Source organism: Podarcis gaigeae (assembly GCF_964106915.1).
Source record: "Podarcis gaigeae genome assembly, chromosome: 3".
Taxonomy (NCBI): Eukaryota; Metazoa; Chordata; class Lepidosauria; order Squamata; family Lacertidae; genus Podarcis; species Podarcis gaigeae.
In genome coordinates, this window is record NC_139680.1 from 2899171 (window position 1) to 2918017 (window position 18847).

The 18847-nt window shown below is 41.1% G+C and overlaps 1 protein-coding gene across 6 annotated transcripts in view; it reads left to right on the forward strand.

Moving 5' to 3' along the window:
• The window catches only part of WDPCP (WD repeat containing planar cell polarity effector), a 181783-nt gene that overhangs the window by 13179 nt on the left and 149757 nt on the right, over nt 1-18847 (forward strand). For 4 of the 6 annotated variants that reach the window (XM_083730281.1, XM_083730284.1, XM_083730286.1 and 1 more), the window contains exon 1: nt 281-2344. The exons of the other annotated variants lie outside the window; for them this stretch is intronic. In XM_083730281.1, the coding sequence (XP_083586407.1) occupies nt 2331-2344 (14 nt within the window). In that variant the 5' untranslated portion in view covers nt 281-2330. Of the gene's footprint in view, nt 1-280; nt 2345-18847 lie in introns of those variants that run through there. 6 annotated transcript variants of the gene reach the window in all.

The following is an 18847-nucleotide window of genomic DNA, read 5'->3' on the forward strand; positions in this document are numbered from 1 at the left end:
ACATTCAGCTTTACACACTTTGCAAAAAATGTTTAAAAAATTAAAAGGGAAAAGGGGTGGGTATCCAAGAAAAAAGATTTTGTCAATCCCAGCTGTGGAGTTGGTAAAGCTGAAGGTTGCAAAGGAACAACTGAGAGGCTTAGAATGTACTCTTGATTGTTCCTCTATAACAGACTTCCTCAAACTCGGCCCTCCAGATGTTTTTGGCCTACAACTCCCATGATCCCTAGCTAGCAGGACCAGTGGTCAGGATGATGGGAATTGTAGTCTCAAAACATCTGGAGGGCCGAATTTGAGGAAGCCTGCTCTATAAGCAGGGCTGCCTTTTAAGTTCAGTGCTGACTTTAATTCAAGTCAAGACTGCAAATGAAGAATTGAGGGTGAATTTAGTGCGCTTTTGATTCTTTGAAATTATATGACTCTATAGGTCATTGACAGACGTGTGGCCTGCATCCATCTGTCAAAGATTGCTTTGTAGAGAATCACAGGTGATGTGTATCTGGAACTGTGAGTTGTGTCTGTGGAACTGTTTGAATTGTGCTACTTAACAAGTTCTTCAAGATTTTCTATAGGATTCCAACCCCTGGATAAAGGTACCCCCAGGGTGTAGATTAAACTGACAGGTGGGTTAGAAACTGAAATCTATCAATATTCTAATGATTGCTCAGGCTCCTTCAAAGTGTTCTTTAATATTTTCCCAGCATTAAAATTGTAGCAATAAAAATTGAATGTTACCCCAGTGCTGAAAAGAAATATGTAAAATACGTTTTATTGGTTCCTTTCTTTACTAAACTGAAACATTGCAATTATCATGCAATTGTATGTAGTTAATTGTATAACATATGTTTTTAGTGTAATTGCTTCTCTTTCTTTGCAGTGAAATCATTTTCCATTTTAGGTATTGACCTACTGACCCAATGGAACTTGATTTTCACCTTCAGTTTCCCCCCTCTAGTTCTCTTTCTTCTCTTTCTTCCTGCTGTGATCAAAGGGGTCCCATTATCTTGAAAGAGGGGGAGAAGGACATTCTCGTGGCATTTTACCGCTTCTGATTCTCTGAAGCAATGTTTTGTCTCTGAGAAGGCATTCAGTGGTGTAGTTAGCACGTCACATTAAACTATAGTTTAAACTATACTAAAGTTCAGTGAGATCTTCAAACCAGATGTCAAGTGTGCCTTTGGGAGAAAGATCAAACTTTTTTGTTTTTAGGCTGACAAACACCAAAATGTGCAAGTGATATGCAGTTGCTTTCACTTCAAAAAGTGGGCAAAGTGAGTTTATATTTTAAACATATTGGCATCTCCAGTAGTCTTTTTGAGATGTGCTTCAAGGAATCTTTTTTTTTTTTAACCATAGAACGAATGATCTTGGGACAAGTTCTGAGGGATTGTTTTGAGAACCTTCTACAATGTTGAAAGATATTTTAGCTGACAGCATGAAGATTGACTGCTTCATTTGTAAAGGGAAGGATTAAAAGAGTTAGTCAGAAGTCATTACACTGAATTACATTTTCTTGCTGACAGTGATTGAGATATGTTAGTAATAACTCAGATGTGTAGGTGCCTTTTTCCTCACAGTGTGTTTGGTCTTTTATGAATACTTTAAGTAGGCCCAGTAGTGGGTCATCTAAGAAAATAGACAAGGTTGTATCCATTCAGGGCCAGCCTAAGACATTTTGGCACTTGAAGCAGACCCTAAAATGGTACCCTACTTCACCAGGGTAGAATTGTGAGGGACGATCTACAACAGGAACAAAGGGGGAAAAGAAGTTTGACATTGGGCTCCCAGTGGATCCTGCCGCCTGAGGCTGTTGTCTCATGGGTGGCCGACCTTGTTTTCAATGGCTACCTTCTGCAAAGAGAAGGAGGCCTTCTGCTCATGGGAGAGTCTTCAATCATGCTGAGGCCTCTGCAAAGAGCAAAGAGAAGAAGTGGAGACGATTTCTGTCATTTACTCCAGCAGTAATTCCCCTCATGTCACTCTTCCATGTTGCCTAACACCCTGGAGCAGATTTTTAGAGACGGATGGGACTATACAAGGAAGGAGGAATTGGGAACAATCACTTCTGCTCTCTTCCATTAGCTGAGGCATTTGCTGGCGCAAAAGGCCTTCTGTGAGCATAATGTGTCTTTTCTAGAGATCAGACAAATATGGAATTTGGGCCCATCTCTATGCCGCTGACAGACTTCCAGCCCCAAGGCAGTAGGGAAGCTTGAATTAGCCACACCATCCCATATTGCCCAAACAGCACACGGGTTAAGGGCATGGCTCTTAACAGCTGCATTTTCCTGGCAGTATGAAATCTGAGTAAACATTGAACTTAGCACAACATGCTAATTGGAAGGTGGGAGGTTTATTTGCTAATTGAATGTTCACATGTTATATGTAGCAGAAGAAGCCTTTGAAATAATTAGGGTTGGACAGTTGACCTGTCAAAAATACTAGGACAAATGACCAGGTGTTTAATTTTTAAAGCCCTAGTCAGCAATTAGTTTTGCTAGAGGAGAGGAAGATAGTAAAGAACCAGGCCTTTGCCATGCTCCAGGGTAGACCTCTGGCAGGCTCATTGCTATAGTGATTGCTCCAGTTGTTGATTCCTAATTTAAAGCATTGATTATTTCATGTTACAATAAGAAATAAAGAAAACTAGGCTGCCATCTTCACAAAGTAGAATTCTAGATGATTTTTGATTGGTCAGATAATAAACAACAACAACTGGGCAGTTGATTGGCACCTGAATCCTAGAAGAAATACTTGAAGATCATGTTACAGATAGGTAGCCGTGTTGGTCTGCCATAGTCAAAACAAAAAAAATTCCTTCCAGTAGCACCTTAAAGACCAACTAAGTCAGTTCTTGGTATGAGCTTTTGTGTGCATGCACACTTCTTCAGATACCTGAAGAAGTGTGCATGCACACGAAAGCTCATACCAAGAACTGACTTAGTTGGTCTTTAAGGTGCTACTGGAAGGATTTTTTTTTGTTTTGAAGATCATGGCCACAGTTACCACAAAGTCTTCAGAGGATGATGGGCTAAACCAACTAAAGCATGCTTCCCCAAACTCGGCCCCCCAGATCTTTTGAGACTACAATTCCCATCATCCCTGACCACTGGTCCTGTTAGCTAGGGATCATGGGAGTTGTAGGCCAAAAACATATTGGAGTGCCAAGTTTGAGGAAGCCTGAACTAAAGCAAAATAAAGCTCATATCAAATTAGGCTTCATTTAATTATTTGTTTGCAAAACCTTGTTAGAAGCATGATCCATGTTTGGGTTTTAGGCATGTCTGTATTGGACCTTCTTACATCAAAACAAAAAAATTCCTTCCAGTAGCACCTTAAAGACCAACTAAGTCAGTTCTTGGTATGAGCTTTCGTGTGCATGCACACTTCTTCAGATACACTGAAACAGAAGTTTCCAGACCCTTCTATATAGTGAGAAGGTGGGGAGGGGTATTACTCAGAAGGCTGGTGGGAATGGGTGATTGGCAGATAGCTGTGATGAGCCTGTTGACGACTCTTAACGACTGCAATAGGTCTTACAGGAAGAAGCAAGGGGTGAAAAGGTGAAAAATGGCTTTGTCATGTATAATGAGATAAGAATCCAAGGTCTTTGTTCAGGCCAAGTTTCTCCATGGTTTTAAGTTTGGTGATAAGTTGTAATTCAGCAGCTTCTCTTTCCAGTCTATTTCTGAAATTCCTTTGTAGTAAAACAGCTACTTTGAGATCTTGTATAGAATGTCCTGGGAGATTGAAGTGTTCTCCTACTGGTTTCTCTGTCTTGTGATTCCTGATGTCCGATTTATGTCCGTTTATTCTTTGGCGTAAGGTCTGGCCTGTTTGTCCAATATAGAGAGCTGAAGGACACTGTTGGCATTTGATGGCATACATAATGTTAGACGATGAGCAATTAAATAGTCCCGAGATGGTATGTGTGATGTTGTTGGGGCCAGTAATGGTGTTGTCCGGGTGTATGTGGCAGCAAAGTTGGCATCTGGGTTTATTGCAGGCTCTGGTGCCAGTGTCCGTGTTAGGTGTTATCTGTAACTGGACCTTCTTACGGTCCTTGTTTGGCATGAAAACAACTGTGGGAATCAACTGAGAAATGAGAGTGGTGTGTTGTATAGGTCTCCTTCCTATGCAGTAGGAAAGGTGCTATTTTATATTTGCATGATCTGCCATGGGCTCTGCCTCTGATTATTAGTGGTATGTGCACAGGTGTCAGAGTTTGTGGTAACATTTCAGAATTTTGTTAGAATCAAACTTATTGTTTATGATCAGTTACATAGAGAAGATTTGCTTGTTCATTCGTGTTAAAGGGTTATTTCTTTGTGCTGCAGGCAATACCAATTCATGTTTATATTTCCCTGTCTACAATTTATTCAAAGTCTCTCCAACCTTTTTTTCTTCATTTATGTAATGAATGAACCTACTTTTCTGAAGAACAGCATAATATAATTTAATATATACCTGTTGAAATCCAAAACATGTACTTCGTACACTTTTCTCCTTCTGAATACATCTGGGGTGACTAACCTGTGGTCCTCCAGATATTGTTGTACACCAGATTCCATTTGTCCCAGGCAGTAGTCATGAGTAGTGGGAGCTGTACTCCAGCAGAATCCAGAGGGTCAAAAGTTAGTGGCCCATTTTCTAAAATCAATAACAGGTTGCATATTTGTTGGATCAGCTATTTCATGTTTGTGTTCTGTAAGAACCCTCAGATGAGAGCTCTCAAGATCCAGTTGTTAATATTAAATTTATATTTTATCCTCAAAATGTGGGAACTTTTCCACTAATTTCAGTGTGCATTGGATGGCATTATTGATTTAATAATATTTATTTGGTGGGAGGCATTTACACTTCTGTCACAATTGAGGAATGGTGGTCTTTTTGTCCTGGGAAACGTCTCTTGCTGCATCACCATATAGATTTCATTATGTGTAATCTGATGTCATTCAACATTTTCTAATACACAGGGTAACACCTGAAATATGGCTGTTGGCAGTATCTTTCTTGCTCGATTTGAACACTAACTTCTCACTATATTTTAATGTCTCTTAAGAGGCATAACAAATCTTTGTGTAGTTTTCCCATTTGTGCTGGAATGATCATTCCATCACATACACCATCATATCAGTTTCCTTGCTATTTTAAATTTAAAGGGATCTTCTAATTGCATATTCTGTGCCTGTGGTAGTTCTGTTCCTATGGCCTCCAATTTCTTATGCTATGGCTTGGATTTTCCTGGAGAGCTAATTTTCTGTGTTGTGAATGGGAGTGAAAGCCTCAGGTTCTCTGTTACATTAACAATTTAGAAATATATGAAGAAAAGTTATTCTTCTCTTCCTGGGCAAGATAGATGTTACTTGGAATTAAGTAATCCTTTAATTTAAGTAGATATTTATACCTCTGGTTAAGAACTTAATTCCTTCTGGAGGTCCATTCTTAACCTGATACTGTTCTTAATCTGAAGCAGCACTTTAGTTAATGGGGTCCCCTGCTGCTGCTGCTGCACCACCACCGCACGATTTCTGTTCTCATCCTGAAGCAAAGTTCTTAACCTGAGGTACTAATTCTGGGTTAGCAGAGTCTGTAACCTGAAGCGTCTGTAACCTGAAGTGTCTGTAACCTGAGGTACCACTGTACATGCTTGAGAACTGGACTGTTCATTTACAATGTCAATGCTTACTGAGATGGGTAGGGAGGATCTCTATTTTTCAAAACCTGGGATGGGGGGGCGGGGGAAGGGATGTAATCAGTATTAAAAACTCAAATATACAAGCTAGGTGCCAAATGGCTTCTTCAGCCAGGGTTTATAATTGCCAAAATGGAATGCCTAGTGGCCGTTTTTCAATAAAACTTTTTGGTTCCTAAAATTCTTATTCAGAAGGGGAAAGACAATAGTTTGCTTATTTCTCCTCCCCCAGAACTCTCTTGTATCCCCATAATTCTGTTTGGCAGGGCTGGGAAACCTCCTGGAACAGGGCCATTGTTTGGTGTTGGTTTCATTGAAAACCACATCCTCTTTGCTTCCAGAACTCCCCACTACAGTGGAACCCATTCTGCAATAGGAGAAAACCTTCCATTGCTGGAAGGATCCAAAAAATTGCATTTTAAATGTTGGAAAATGCAATATATCCAGAAGAGATGTTCTAAATATTGAAACACTTTCATCCTATAAAGGATAGAATTTTAAAGGATGTGTTGCTAGTGTGTGAAAACAGTCAAGATCCAAGGATGCCCAGGCATGCAGCTCCAGATGGTGGAGATATCAGGTGCTATCCTGGCAAGCATCTTCACTTGATCACAAGTGGCTAATTGTTTTCAATTACATGTTTGAAAAGAGTTGTTACCAATTAGGCCTCTTCTAAGTGCCAATTCTCCACTGTGAAAATGGACAAGAAGATTCCACAATGCCACCTTTTACAGGTATTTTTCCCTGTATAAGACGAGGGGGGACGGGCGAATGTTTTTTGGCGTGAGCCCGAGATTGTAAGGGGCGATTGGCCGCTTGATTGTTTGGGGGGGGGATGCCAAAAATCACTCACCTCCCAGAACGCAACTAACAACCGCTGCATGCTTTTTAAAAAGAAGAATTGTGGCACACACAGCTTTATAGTGGTCCATAGACTCAAAATACACAGTACAAACAATGGTATATATCACTGTTAAGGCATAAGAGCCGCCTTGCTACCCAACAGAGGAGCTTTAGCCTGTACAGTGGTACCTCGGGTTAAGTACTTAATTTGTCCGGAGGTCCGTTCTTAACCTGAAACTGTTCTTAACCTGAAGCACCACTTTAGCTAATGGGGCCTCCCGCTGCTGCCGTGCCGCCGGAGCCCGATTTCTGTTCTCACCCTGAAGCAAAGTTCTTAACCTGAGGTAATATTTCTGGGTTAGCGAAGTCTGTAACCTGAAGCGTATGTAACCTAAAGCGTATGTAACCCGAGGTACCACTGTATATACTGATTTCTGATTCTTGCTGTCTCCGAGAGAAAGTTTGCTACAGCCTTATCCTCAAGGAGAATCTTATCATAAAAGGAGTCAGCAATTCCAGGTTGTTCTGTTAATATTGGTTTGACAAACGCTGTCTAACCTGTTTATACAGACTAGATTATAATAAAATGTGTTTCATACATTCAACATCCTGGGAACATGGGCACAGCCCATCTTGGTATGGGATGCCAGCCACTCTTCCACTCAACATTTCAGATGGAAAAACATTTAACCTGACCTTTAAAAACGGACAGTGATAGTTTGGCACGGTCAGATTCTTAAGGTAGGGAGGTGACAGAAAACCCTGCAGATACTGAATTCCTAATGCAGATGAGCCACAGGTCACATATGAGTGAGATTGTAAATCACTGAGGGCAACATCCCATAACCTCTGTTTCACAGTTTTGAGGGCAGTATTAGAGTTGCCATATCTTGAAGAGCAAAAAAGAAGCCACTGCCAGCCCGAGCTGGGGAAAGAGATGTGAAGGTACGCGGGGCCTCATTCCCCAGCTTGGGCTGGCAGGGGCCGCGGCACGCACAGCGGCCTGCGCCTGAGGAGCCCAAGCCCAAGCCAAATCCCCCCAACAAACAAACAAACAAACAAACAAACCCCCTGGACATTTCTTTTAAAATATAAATTTCCCCCCGGATGTGTGGGAAAATGCTTGCTTGTACATAAGAGCATGAGCAAAGTTCTTAATATTGCAGGGTGCTTTCATAGCTAAAAGCATCCTTGGAGCATGATCAACGCGTGGACAGCTCATGCTGTCCTGATGATTGGTCCACGTAACATAGCCTGATTGTCTGCGTGGTCTAGTGCGATGGTCCTTATCTGCTGGCTTAGAAAAGGTTGCATTCCTTGTATTTTGTATCTTTCGGACTTTACACAATAAAGGCTGTGCTGCAGCAGCTCTGAGGCAGCCATAATTCTTCAACCCATCTCTGTGTGAGACTGATTCTTACTGATGCGAGCTGGTTCTCGTCACGGATGGGCATGTTGGCCCCCCAAAAGAGGACATGTCTGGGATTTCCTGGACGTATGGCAACTCTACCCCTGGGTAGTAGTTCTAAGAGGAACACCAGACAACACCAGGCATCTCTCTTGGCTACACTACAAACAGAGTTTAACAGCTTTGTATTTGAAAAGTTAAAATCTGCTATAAATTGGATTGATGGATTGATGTGGGATTATACATCTTTCAGATGAATCAAGAAAAGCCTAGTCTACTGGCATGCCTTGCAGAGGGGTGTGAAACTACTGTTTTCTAGAAGTCCCGTACTTACCCGTCTGTTAGACGCCCTCAGGTATAAGACCTGCCCCCTATTTTGGGGGACTCAATTTTTAGAAAAAGGGGGGAGATTGCCAGAAGTTGTTGAGCCTCTCCCCCCCCCAGCTGCGGGCAGGAAACACTCCCTAGATCATTTCCCGCACGCAGGTAGAGGGAGTGTTTCCCTCGTGCAGCAGCACCAAGGGAAGTTGTGCTCCAGCCAGCTGGTTGGCAACTTCCCCTGATGCCGCCGCACGCAGGAAACGATCCAGGGAGTGCTTCCCGCGCACAGCGGCATTGGGGGAAGCTGCACGCCGCCAGCCAGCGCTCCCAGATAGCTCTCTGCGCACAGCGGCTTCTTCCCCCCAATGCCACTATCCATGTATTGGATGGCCCCAGTTTTTTGACATGACTTTTGTGTCACAAAACCTCGTCCAGTGCACAGAAAAATATGGTATATTGAAATATTTGTTGATCTGTTTAGTTGTAAATGTATAGTAGTAGTTTAGGTCAAGGGAAGAAATACTTCATAGTGTTTCTGTGTACTTATTCATACAAGAGATGTCTCTAAGGGGTAGCAAATTCCCCCCCACATATTTCACATATAATGCCATTCACTCCTCCAATTTTCACTCACAGTATACCACTGTTCTATATAGTATAGTAAATAATTGCTCCCTTAATAATAGCCTTCACTGTTGTGATTTTGCTCCACATCAATCCAGAGCAAGTCACAGCTCATAGGTAGCAGAGTAAACAAAGCTTAAACACTATGCAGGGTTCCAAAAAGATTCAGACGCAATCAGCTTCATCCAGTATTATTTACTGAAGGCAAATGAGCAACAGTCACGAATCCAACTCTTCCGGATTGGCACAGACCTTAAGAATCCAGTTGCAGCAAAACCTTAAACTTAAAATAAGACTAAAACTTAGCACTTAAACATAGTATGTACAGATCACCACACAGGAACGAAGTAGACAGAACCAAGAAGGAAAAATAAAGTGAAGGCCAGGCTCCTTCTGGCCTGTTATTATAGGCAGCATTACCTTGGGAGAACGAACTAACAGGACCAGTTGTTTTTTATAAATAATTTTTATTAATTTTTCATTAATAACAATCAAATGTGAGCCACATTAATATAATATCATATCATAATACAATTAAAAGAGCCAATTATCCCATTCCAAATTAAACATATTTGAGTGACTTGCCATGTTCTGATTTAGGAGTTGATGTTCCTTCGTCCTTCTCCAATCCTCTTATTTAATCCAAATAATACAGTTCCAGTCTTGATCCTTTATTTTAACAGCCACTGAGGTGATGACTTTCATTCGTATTTAACTATTCCATATCCACTAATTTGCAAGAGGAGTTTACCGTATTTTTCCGTGTATAAGTAGGTTTCCCCCCTAAAAAATGTCAAAAATGAGGGCGTGTCTTATACATGGATACATCTCGCCCCATTTTCTTAAATCTGAGTCCCCCCAAATAGGGGGTGTTTTATAAATGGGGGCATCTTATAGATGGAAAAATACGGTATACAGTGGAACCTTGGATTGCGAACGTGATCCATGCAGTAGGCACGTTCGCAACCTGCACCATTTGCAACCTGCGGCACCACGTCTGCGCACACGCTGGTTGTGATTCAGCGCTCATGCACAAGTGCTGAAACCTGGAAGTAACCTGTTCTGGTACTTCTGGGTTTGGCACAGTGCACAACCTGAAATTGCGTAAGCTGAAGCGTCTGTAACCTGAGGTACCACTCTCCAGATTGAGACCTTGGCACTAAGTGGCATCTTGTCTCCTTCATCCAGAACTTGCCTGTTTTTTAAGTCCAAAGTCAAATCCATCTTAAAAAACAGAAGAACCTCCGCTCGTGGTGGCTGCGTTGGAGAGTTTCCGATACGTGCAGTGCTGTGCATTCAGCATTCCCTGCCCCCCGCATTCTGTGGGAACGGGAGGCAGGCATTGGACGATCTGCGAGTGTAAATTCACCCCCGACCCGGGGGGGGGGGGCATTGCAAGGATAATTACTCTCAAATTATCCTTAATTGGCTGCACTTAACTGGTTTCCCCTATTGTGGGAGCTGCCGTTCACCATGACGGCAAACACCAGAAGTCCTAACAGGACCAGTTTGAACCAGCTTAAACGAAAAGAACACTTGCTCTCAGCATAGACGAAACTTGTCAGCAAAAAGGGTTTCAGCTTGCACCAGTTAGAAAGTGCTAGCTTCTAGCTCAGGGTTAGACAACCGAAGGCCCAGGGGCCGGATGCGGCCCAATCGCCTTCTCAATCCGGCCCCCGGATGGTCCAGGAATCAGCGTGTTTTTACATGAGTAGAATGTGTGCTTTTATTTAAAATGCATCTCTGGGTTATTTGTGGGGCATACAAATTTGTTCATTTCCCCCAATATAGTTGGCCCACCACATGGTCTGAGGGACGGTGGACAGGCCCATGGCTGAAAAAGGTTGCTGACCCTTGTTCTAGATTGTAACACACAGAAAAGTTTCCAGAACCTTCTTAAATCAAATAGAATAGAAAATATATCTACACTTTAAACCAATACTTTCTGTACTTCAAAAATGCAAGTCATGACATTTACACCCCCAAATTAGTTTTTTTAGTCACCCCAGATTCATACAAAAAACTTCCTGCTCATTTCTAGTCAATTAATTCTTCAGTTTTGAAGCTTACTGGAATCTAATTTGTAGAAGAATAGTTTGGATAGGTAGTGATTAGTGATTACAAGTAAAATTACGTACAAAGTTAATATGCCTGCTTTGAAAATATTTATAAAGTCTGAAACATTGCCATGCATATAATGCAATGTTAATTCTGTAAGTAAGTCTTATATCTACTTTTGAGGACAGTAAAGCTGAGCCTAGAAATTCACACTAAAAGTACATAAGATCACTTACTCACCTCCTTTGTCTGTAATGGGGATTGCAGAGTAGGTATCTCTGCTCCCTTTGATGTTTATATAAAACAGATAAAATGCATAAATTGGTTATAATCAAAGATGAATTAAAGCCAAATAGCATCCCAGAGGACAAAGCACCCCAGGCGCCCATCAGCAGCCTCACCAAATGACAGACCTAGAGGAAACTTCAAAGCTGCAAATATAACTGCCAGTGATATCCACAAAGAATCTAGATGCTAATAGAAACCTAATTTTCACAGTTCTGAGATACCCAGGTTTTAGAAAAGAAGTGATGGATACTACTCATAAGCCACCTACTTCGTTAAATGTTTTATTTTGCCATTCTTTCAGAAGTACATCATAATATAACAATTGATTAGTAACACAGAAAGGAAAAACATTTGATATGAGATATACTTTTTTGAAACATTAGTATGTTACAAAAGTGTCTGAGTCTTCATATGTTTTAGTAGGAAATTCTTCATTTATTGTATTTGATGTAAAATTATACCCGATTACTAAATTGCATATGTTTGGGGGGGGGTGAGGGAAATCATACCAAGATTTTTAAAAAGTTTTTTGGGTGGGAGGGATACCCACAATTGTTACTGCATAGTTTTTCTTCTAATATAGTGGCTAAAGTATTAAAAAATAGGTAATTTATGATTTTTTTTTTATTTACGCATTTCATTATGAATGACATATTCTAATATAAATATGTGGCAATAAGCTTTGCATTAAGTACACTTTTACACACATTATAACAGGTAATAGAGCAATAATATTTAATAAGCATATTACTTAACTAGATGCTACTCTTTTAAAACAAGTAGCAGTGTGTGCATACTTCTTGACTCTAAACTGGCGTAACTCTAAACTTTGCATTATGGCTAAGAAATGTGAAAATTACCTTCTAGGTAAAAAATGGTTAAGCAAAAATGTCTTAAGTACATTTTTAATAACTAAAAATTAATTCCTATGCCTTTGTCTTTAACACCTGGCTCTGTTGTTCAAAGATGGTGCTGTGCAGATTTTTTTACATACTTGTAGACAAAAAAGAGGGTGGGGGGACAAAACATACTTTTTCTTTCCATTAATATTCCTCTGGGGCACTCCTTATTTGACAAAAGTATGTTTGTTAGCCTTATTCCAATAACTCCCCCTTCTGTATTTTTCCTGAGTGTCTTGGGGACTCCTGGTGGGGCCGGCCTTGGCTAGAGGGCCGTAGTTTTGGCCTAAGAGCAGAGGGCGAGAGACCAAGCTTTTGCACTGAAAACTGTTGTATTCGGTCATTCAGTACTGTCTGGATTCACAGATTGACAAAATAGACATGTCTCCACAGACTTGAAGTGCTCGTATGCATAACGCGGAGACTGAAATGAAAGTGATTTGAAGAAGAGTTACAATCTAAACTAGATGCCCACAGAATTTTGTGTGGATCATAAGGGAAGCTTACTTTCACATCCACCCATGGGCATAGCCAAGCGGGGGGGGCAGGGATAAAAATACATAGCTAACTGTAATAAAAATACAGTGGTACCTCGAGTTACATATGCTTCAGGTTACACTCTGCTAACCCAGAAATAGTACCTCGGGTTAAGAACTTTGCTTCACGATGAGAGCAGAAATCATGCAGCGGCGGCTCAGTGGCAGCAGCAGGAGGTCCCATTAGCTAAAGTGGTGCTTCAGGTTAAGAACAGTTTCAGGTTAAGAACGAACCTCCAAAACGAATTAAACACTGTACATAGCTAACTGAGGTTCCACCCCTCCTAACGAAAGGCTTGCTCCCCCCTTAACAAAAACCCTGACTACGTCCATGATACCCTCATGATGGTCCGTACTTCGGTCAGATGAGGTAAGAGATGTGAAGGTTCAAGGAAGGGCCTTTTCGGTGATGGCTTTGTGCATGTAGAACTTCTTTCCCACTGAGGTGTGTCTTACCACTTCACTCCATTCTTTTTGATGATGATAAAAGACTTAACTCTTCCACCAAGTTTTTCAACAGGATGGATTTGATGAGTTTTCCCCTTTGTATTGTGCCATGGTGCTCTTTTAAATTTTTGATTCAGTTTAATTTTTTTAAAGCTTGTATTTTTCCCCCCTGACCATAGGTGACCATAGGTGAAGAGTGTTATATAAATATTGACACAAACAAATTATGATGCAGCAGTTTGAGATATAATGCTACCTGTATTAACCTGTATAGATTTTTGGTAGTTACTTCAGGAAGTCCCAAGTTAAATCCTTGGCACCTTCAGTTAAATGCTTATGTTGCAGCAAAAGCAACAGAATCTTGTGGCCCCTTAGATGTTATTTCATTGTATTTCATGGTCTGGAGTTCAGTTCACCTGATGCATACATAACTTTTTTATTCTAAGCTGGCAGAGTGGTTGGTGGTTGGAGTAGATTGCAAGTAATGAAGTCAGGGGAAAATAAAATGCAAAAATTACAGTGGCAGTTGTATTAAGTCTTACATGTATTGAAAATTGTTCTGATGACCAATTGCCAGGCAGTGTTGATTATAAATATCCTGGCATCAATACATTACAAGAATGGTGTAGGTGCATATTATATAGAAAAGTTCTGCATTAGTTTTAATTGTTGAAAAGAAAAATGAAGATATTGTGCTTTGGAACAGTTACCATATTTGTACATTGTTTGTAGGCTACTTGTCTAAGACAAGTAGGCTACTTGTCTAACTTTTTTGTACCAGTAGGCACGTTTTGAATTTTGAGCTCTGTGGGGCATGATTAGTGCATACATTTTAGGATCCTCTCACCGCTGAAAACCTCATGACTGTGGAAAGTGAGCCCTGTCCTTACCTGATCCTGATTGTAGAGACAGCATAAAATTGACACACCCACCCACCAGGACAAATATGATGTTGTTGCTGTCTTAATAACAGGAAACGTTCCTTAGGATCATGAAAAATATACCAGGTGGCCACTCCACTTTCTCTCGCTCACCCCTCTTTCTCTCTGAGCAGCTCACTCACATACATGCATGCACAGATCTCTCTCCACCAAAGTGCTGTCTCTCTCTCTTACACACACAGAGCATACTTTAAGAAGAGGGGAAGCAGCAAACAGGATGGGCAAACATCTGAGGGGGGGGGGGAGCCATCCCTGCTGCTTTTCATCTCCCAAACCAGCTAGAGTGCAAAGGAGGGGGCTCTCCCAGGTCTCCACAATTGTGCTGTACTGCCGTTTCCACAGCATATAATATTTCTTGCAAAGAAAAGCAGATGAATGCATGCAATCAGGTTAACAACATCCCATAAAGTGATTGGTGCACTGGGAGATATGTAGCACAACAACCACCTAAAACAGTAAATTTTATTTTTCCTGTAATGATATCAAAGCTTTTAGTAGTTTAGTTATTCTGGAAGGATCCACATCAACATGTCTCATTAGGAAACTGTCCCCTTAACGTCCTCGAGATAAATTATACGAGTTTGTTCCACTTCGCTAGTCTCCAAAGAAGCTATCTATTGCTGAACAAACAACACTAGTAGTCACATATTATAAGGCACCATCCTGGAGATTTCATCATGCACTTTGTAATAGTTTATAGTCTGAAAATAGCAACATTAAATGCAATAGTTAGGCCATTATAATTCTGAGCAAAAGGTTCAACATTAATGGTGTGCAGATGGTAAATAAGGCTGCACCTCTGCCCTGTAAAAACTTTGTTATGGACTTCTATTTCAAAATAAATTTCCCCCACTGAATACAGCATACTTAACTAGGGCCACACATTTGAAAGAGACAGAGGAACATGTTCATAGCAGAGCATACAAAATACTGCTAAATAGTTTTAACCCCACTCTAGAGTGGGGGTCCCTGGTCCCTGGTATAAGGAAATAAATCCAGGGTGCCTGAGTCCAGAATCTGAATCTATTCTGAAAACGCATGATGTAACAACTTTGGCTGAAGCAAAACAAGTATGTCTCTGGAAAATCAACTGTGAACCTTTTGTGTGCCACCTTGATTTTTGTTGGGAAAGGCAGAGATATAAATGAAACAAATGAAATAAATGAAACAAAACTGTTGGTGGCATGCACATTTAGTTATCGTAAGAATCAAAAGAAGAAACCAAATGGGCTGCCTTGAAGTACTTAAATTTTTTTTTATTTGCGGTCTAATCTATTCCCTGTACTAATATTCCCAACCTGCGCTAGTGTTTTATTTCAATTCTTTAATGCATTCGGTTTTATTTCATGTAGAAATGAAGAAGAGTATTGTCCGTGACTGACAATCCTAAATTAGGCCTGGAAAAAGTGAAAGGTTTTTCTTGGAGTATGTAGAAGTTAAGTGGACAAAGACATATACAACAAACCTGATGATTTTTTTTAAAATCTGTACATTTCTCACATGGAAGGATGAAAGGACAATAGGTCATCCAATAAATGGAATAAAATATTACGTTTCAACACTAGATGGCACTATTGTGTAAAGCTGTGTATTTTTTTTATGAACCTTTTCTACCTTTTGAACTGTGAATGTTTATTTAGAAGTTATTTAATTCTGTTTATTTGCAAGACTCCATAGTATGCCCATCTAATCATTTTTCAAAGCATAATTAAGTGCATCTTTGGAAAGTACTGGTATCACCAAAGTCACATGATGTTATTAAAATATTTGTATGAAAATTATTTACCTTCTAGATCCCGGGGGTGGGGGGAGGAGAGGTCATTCAACCAACACTCTGCAAAACAGGGAGCAGGTAATTTCAGATTCGTTGTGAATATAGTAAAACAGACTTCCCTTGTATTACTTCAAATACTCCTTAAAATGCCTTAGGATTAACGCAATTATGTGTAATACAATATTGTCTAGATTTGAAGCTGTCCATGGATTGGGTGAAAACATGAAATTCAGCTTTTCCTCCTTCTTTGAATAGTCAATGTGGTTTCTCTTCCCCTTGTCTACCAAAATTTTGCATTCTTCATGTGATCCAAAGATATTAAAAAAATTACATTGTATATTCACAATTTTAATAATGAGCCATAATTGGTTTTTTTAACACTTTGATATTAAAATTAAAAAGAGCAGAAAGAAACAATTTTCCTGAGAGTGCACAATATTTTCTTGAACTTTTTGGGTTAATGGGCGTCTTGCTGCAGTAAAAGATTAAAGTCACTAATCAGTGGATGGGTCTCTCTCTTAAAGTTTGTGTGTCTTGTAGAATACATGTTTAATCTTGAACAAGCCTCTTAAGCGTAGCCAGGAGTTTTGTTAGGGGGAGCAGGCTTCTACTGGGGTGGGGGGGCAGAACCTCAGTTAATTGAGTGCTTTCAATGCTTTTCAATATTTTTTGTGGATGGCTCTAGGGGGGCAACTGCCCCCTTGACAACCCCCCCCCCCCCCGCAGCTATGCCCATGTGGGCTGAACCATATTGCAAACTTTATATTTTAAGTTGTTCATTTACTTGTGTGATTAATGATTCTTACTTTCCTGGAGCAACCTGTGAAATTTAATTTTGGCACAAGTTCCTAGAATCATAGAATTATAGTGTTGAAGGTGCCCCAAGAGTCTTCAATGCAGGAATCTCAACTAGATTATACTGTATATGACAAGATGACCATTCAACCTCTGCTTTAAAAACCACCAAAGAAGCAGAGCCCATCATCTCTCGCTGGAGTTCATTCCACTGTAGAACAGCTCTTACTGCCAGAAAGTTCCTCCTGATATTTAATCAGAATCTCCTTTCTTCCGACTTGAATCCGTTGGTTCTGATCCTTGCCTCTGAAGCAGGAGAAAACAAGCTTGCTCCATCTCCCATGTGACAGCCCTTGTGATATTTGAATTTTTCTATCATATCTCCTCTCAGTTTCCTCTTTACCAGGCTAAACATACCAACTTGTCAACATCCTTCTTAAATTGTGGTGCCCAGAATTGGACACAGTATTCCAGGTGTGGTCTAACCAAAGCAGAATAGAGAGGCATTAAGACTTCCCTTGATCTGGACACTATACTAGAATAGCATTAGCTTTTTTAAGCTGCTGCATCATACTGTTGACTCATATTAAGCTTGTGGTCTACTCAGATTCCTACAGTAGATACTTTTCACATATACTACTGACAATCCAGGTGTCCCCCATCTTATATTTTTGCAGTTGCTTCTTCCTGCCTAATTTTAGAACCTGATATTTGTCACTATTGAAATTCATTTCATTACTTTGGGCCTAGTTCCAGGGGCGCCGACTTATAAAAAATATTGGGGGGGCCCATACCGGGGTCCTGCCCCGGGAAGTTTTCTAAGAGCTGCTCCCGGCCCGTTGCTGCTGCTGCCGCCCGCCTCGTGGCCCCTTCGCCAGCTGAGGGAGGGAGAGAGACCGAGAAGGAGAGAGATGCGTGGTGGGCAAGGCAAGTGCCCGTCGCGCCTCGCCTCCCACCGCCCCTCGTGCCGGCCGCCCCTCCCCTCCCTTCCCCGCCGCTCGCTCGCTCGCCCTCCTCACCCCAGCTCTTGGCCGTTCGCCCCAGGAACTCGCCGCTGTTGGGGTTGTAGATGAACCTCCGCCACTCGGCCATAGACTGGTTGAAGGGCTTCTTCTCCTCCTTGGCCATAGCGAGAGAGAGAGAGAGAGAGGCTGGAAAGAGAGAGGGAGCTCAGCGGTTCGCGGGCGGCGGTTTTTCCCCTGCCGAAACAACAGCGGCTCCTCAGAACCGCTAAGTAACTCTCCCTCAGGCGCCCGGCGGGAGAGCAGAAGAGAGGAAAAGGAAAGAGGGGCTGGGCCAGTCGCACGCACCGAGCAAAACTACTCGCGCTGCCTCTTTTACTACCGTAATAATTATTTGTTTTAACTCATTACTGAATGTATTTTAAAAGGTAACTATCGTCAAACAAGGAAAATAAAAAATACCAACATAATTTTGTGATTTTACAAAGCATAATATAACTAATAATTTTCTTAAATTATTGGGGGGGCAGAGCCCCCCCAAACGATTTTTTGAGGGGGCTCGGGACCCCTCAGGCCCCATGGAGTCGGCGCCTATGCCTAGTTCTCCAATCTGTTAAGGTCAGCTTGAATCCTGATTCTAGTGTGTTGTCATGTGCAAATTTGATCAGCAATCTCTCAGTATCTTAATTCAAGTTGTTTATAAATATGTTGAACAACAATCGGGCCCAAGCTAAGTCTTGTGCTTCACAAACAATAATCAATAAGGACTTAGATGACCTTCAAATTGCAGAAGAGTTCGAGTTGGTGTTGTGGCTCTTTACTTAAGGCAATGTGCTTGCATCCATAGCACTCCCTTAAAAGGCGTTGATGCCACTGGTGCCCTATAAGGATCAAACTTTCACACTGAAAGAGTAATCTGTCACACAAGCCTGCTTATTATATACATTGCATGTACATTGAGTAGAACGCACCTCTCCCATTTAATTACATAAACACATTTTAATTAATATGTCTCATATTACCATAATCAAGCAGAAGATCACATGTTAGAGGTGTGTTTTGCAATCTTGAAAAAGATGACAAGTCAGGAGGATGTTGTTACTATACAGCATATCTTGCAAGTGAAAGAACAACCGAGAAGAAACCAGGGTCATACATCTAATAATTTTCATCACACAAAGTTGCCTCCATCCAACTGTCACAACAAGCACTGAAGTGTGGGTTGGTGGTGTCCTCAGTGAAATATGTACTGACAG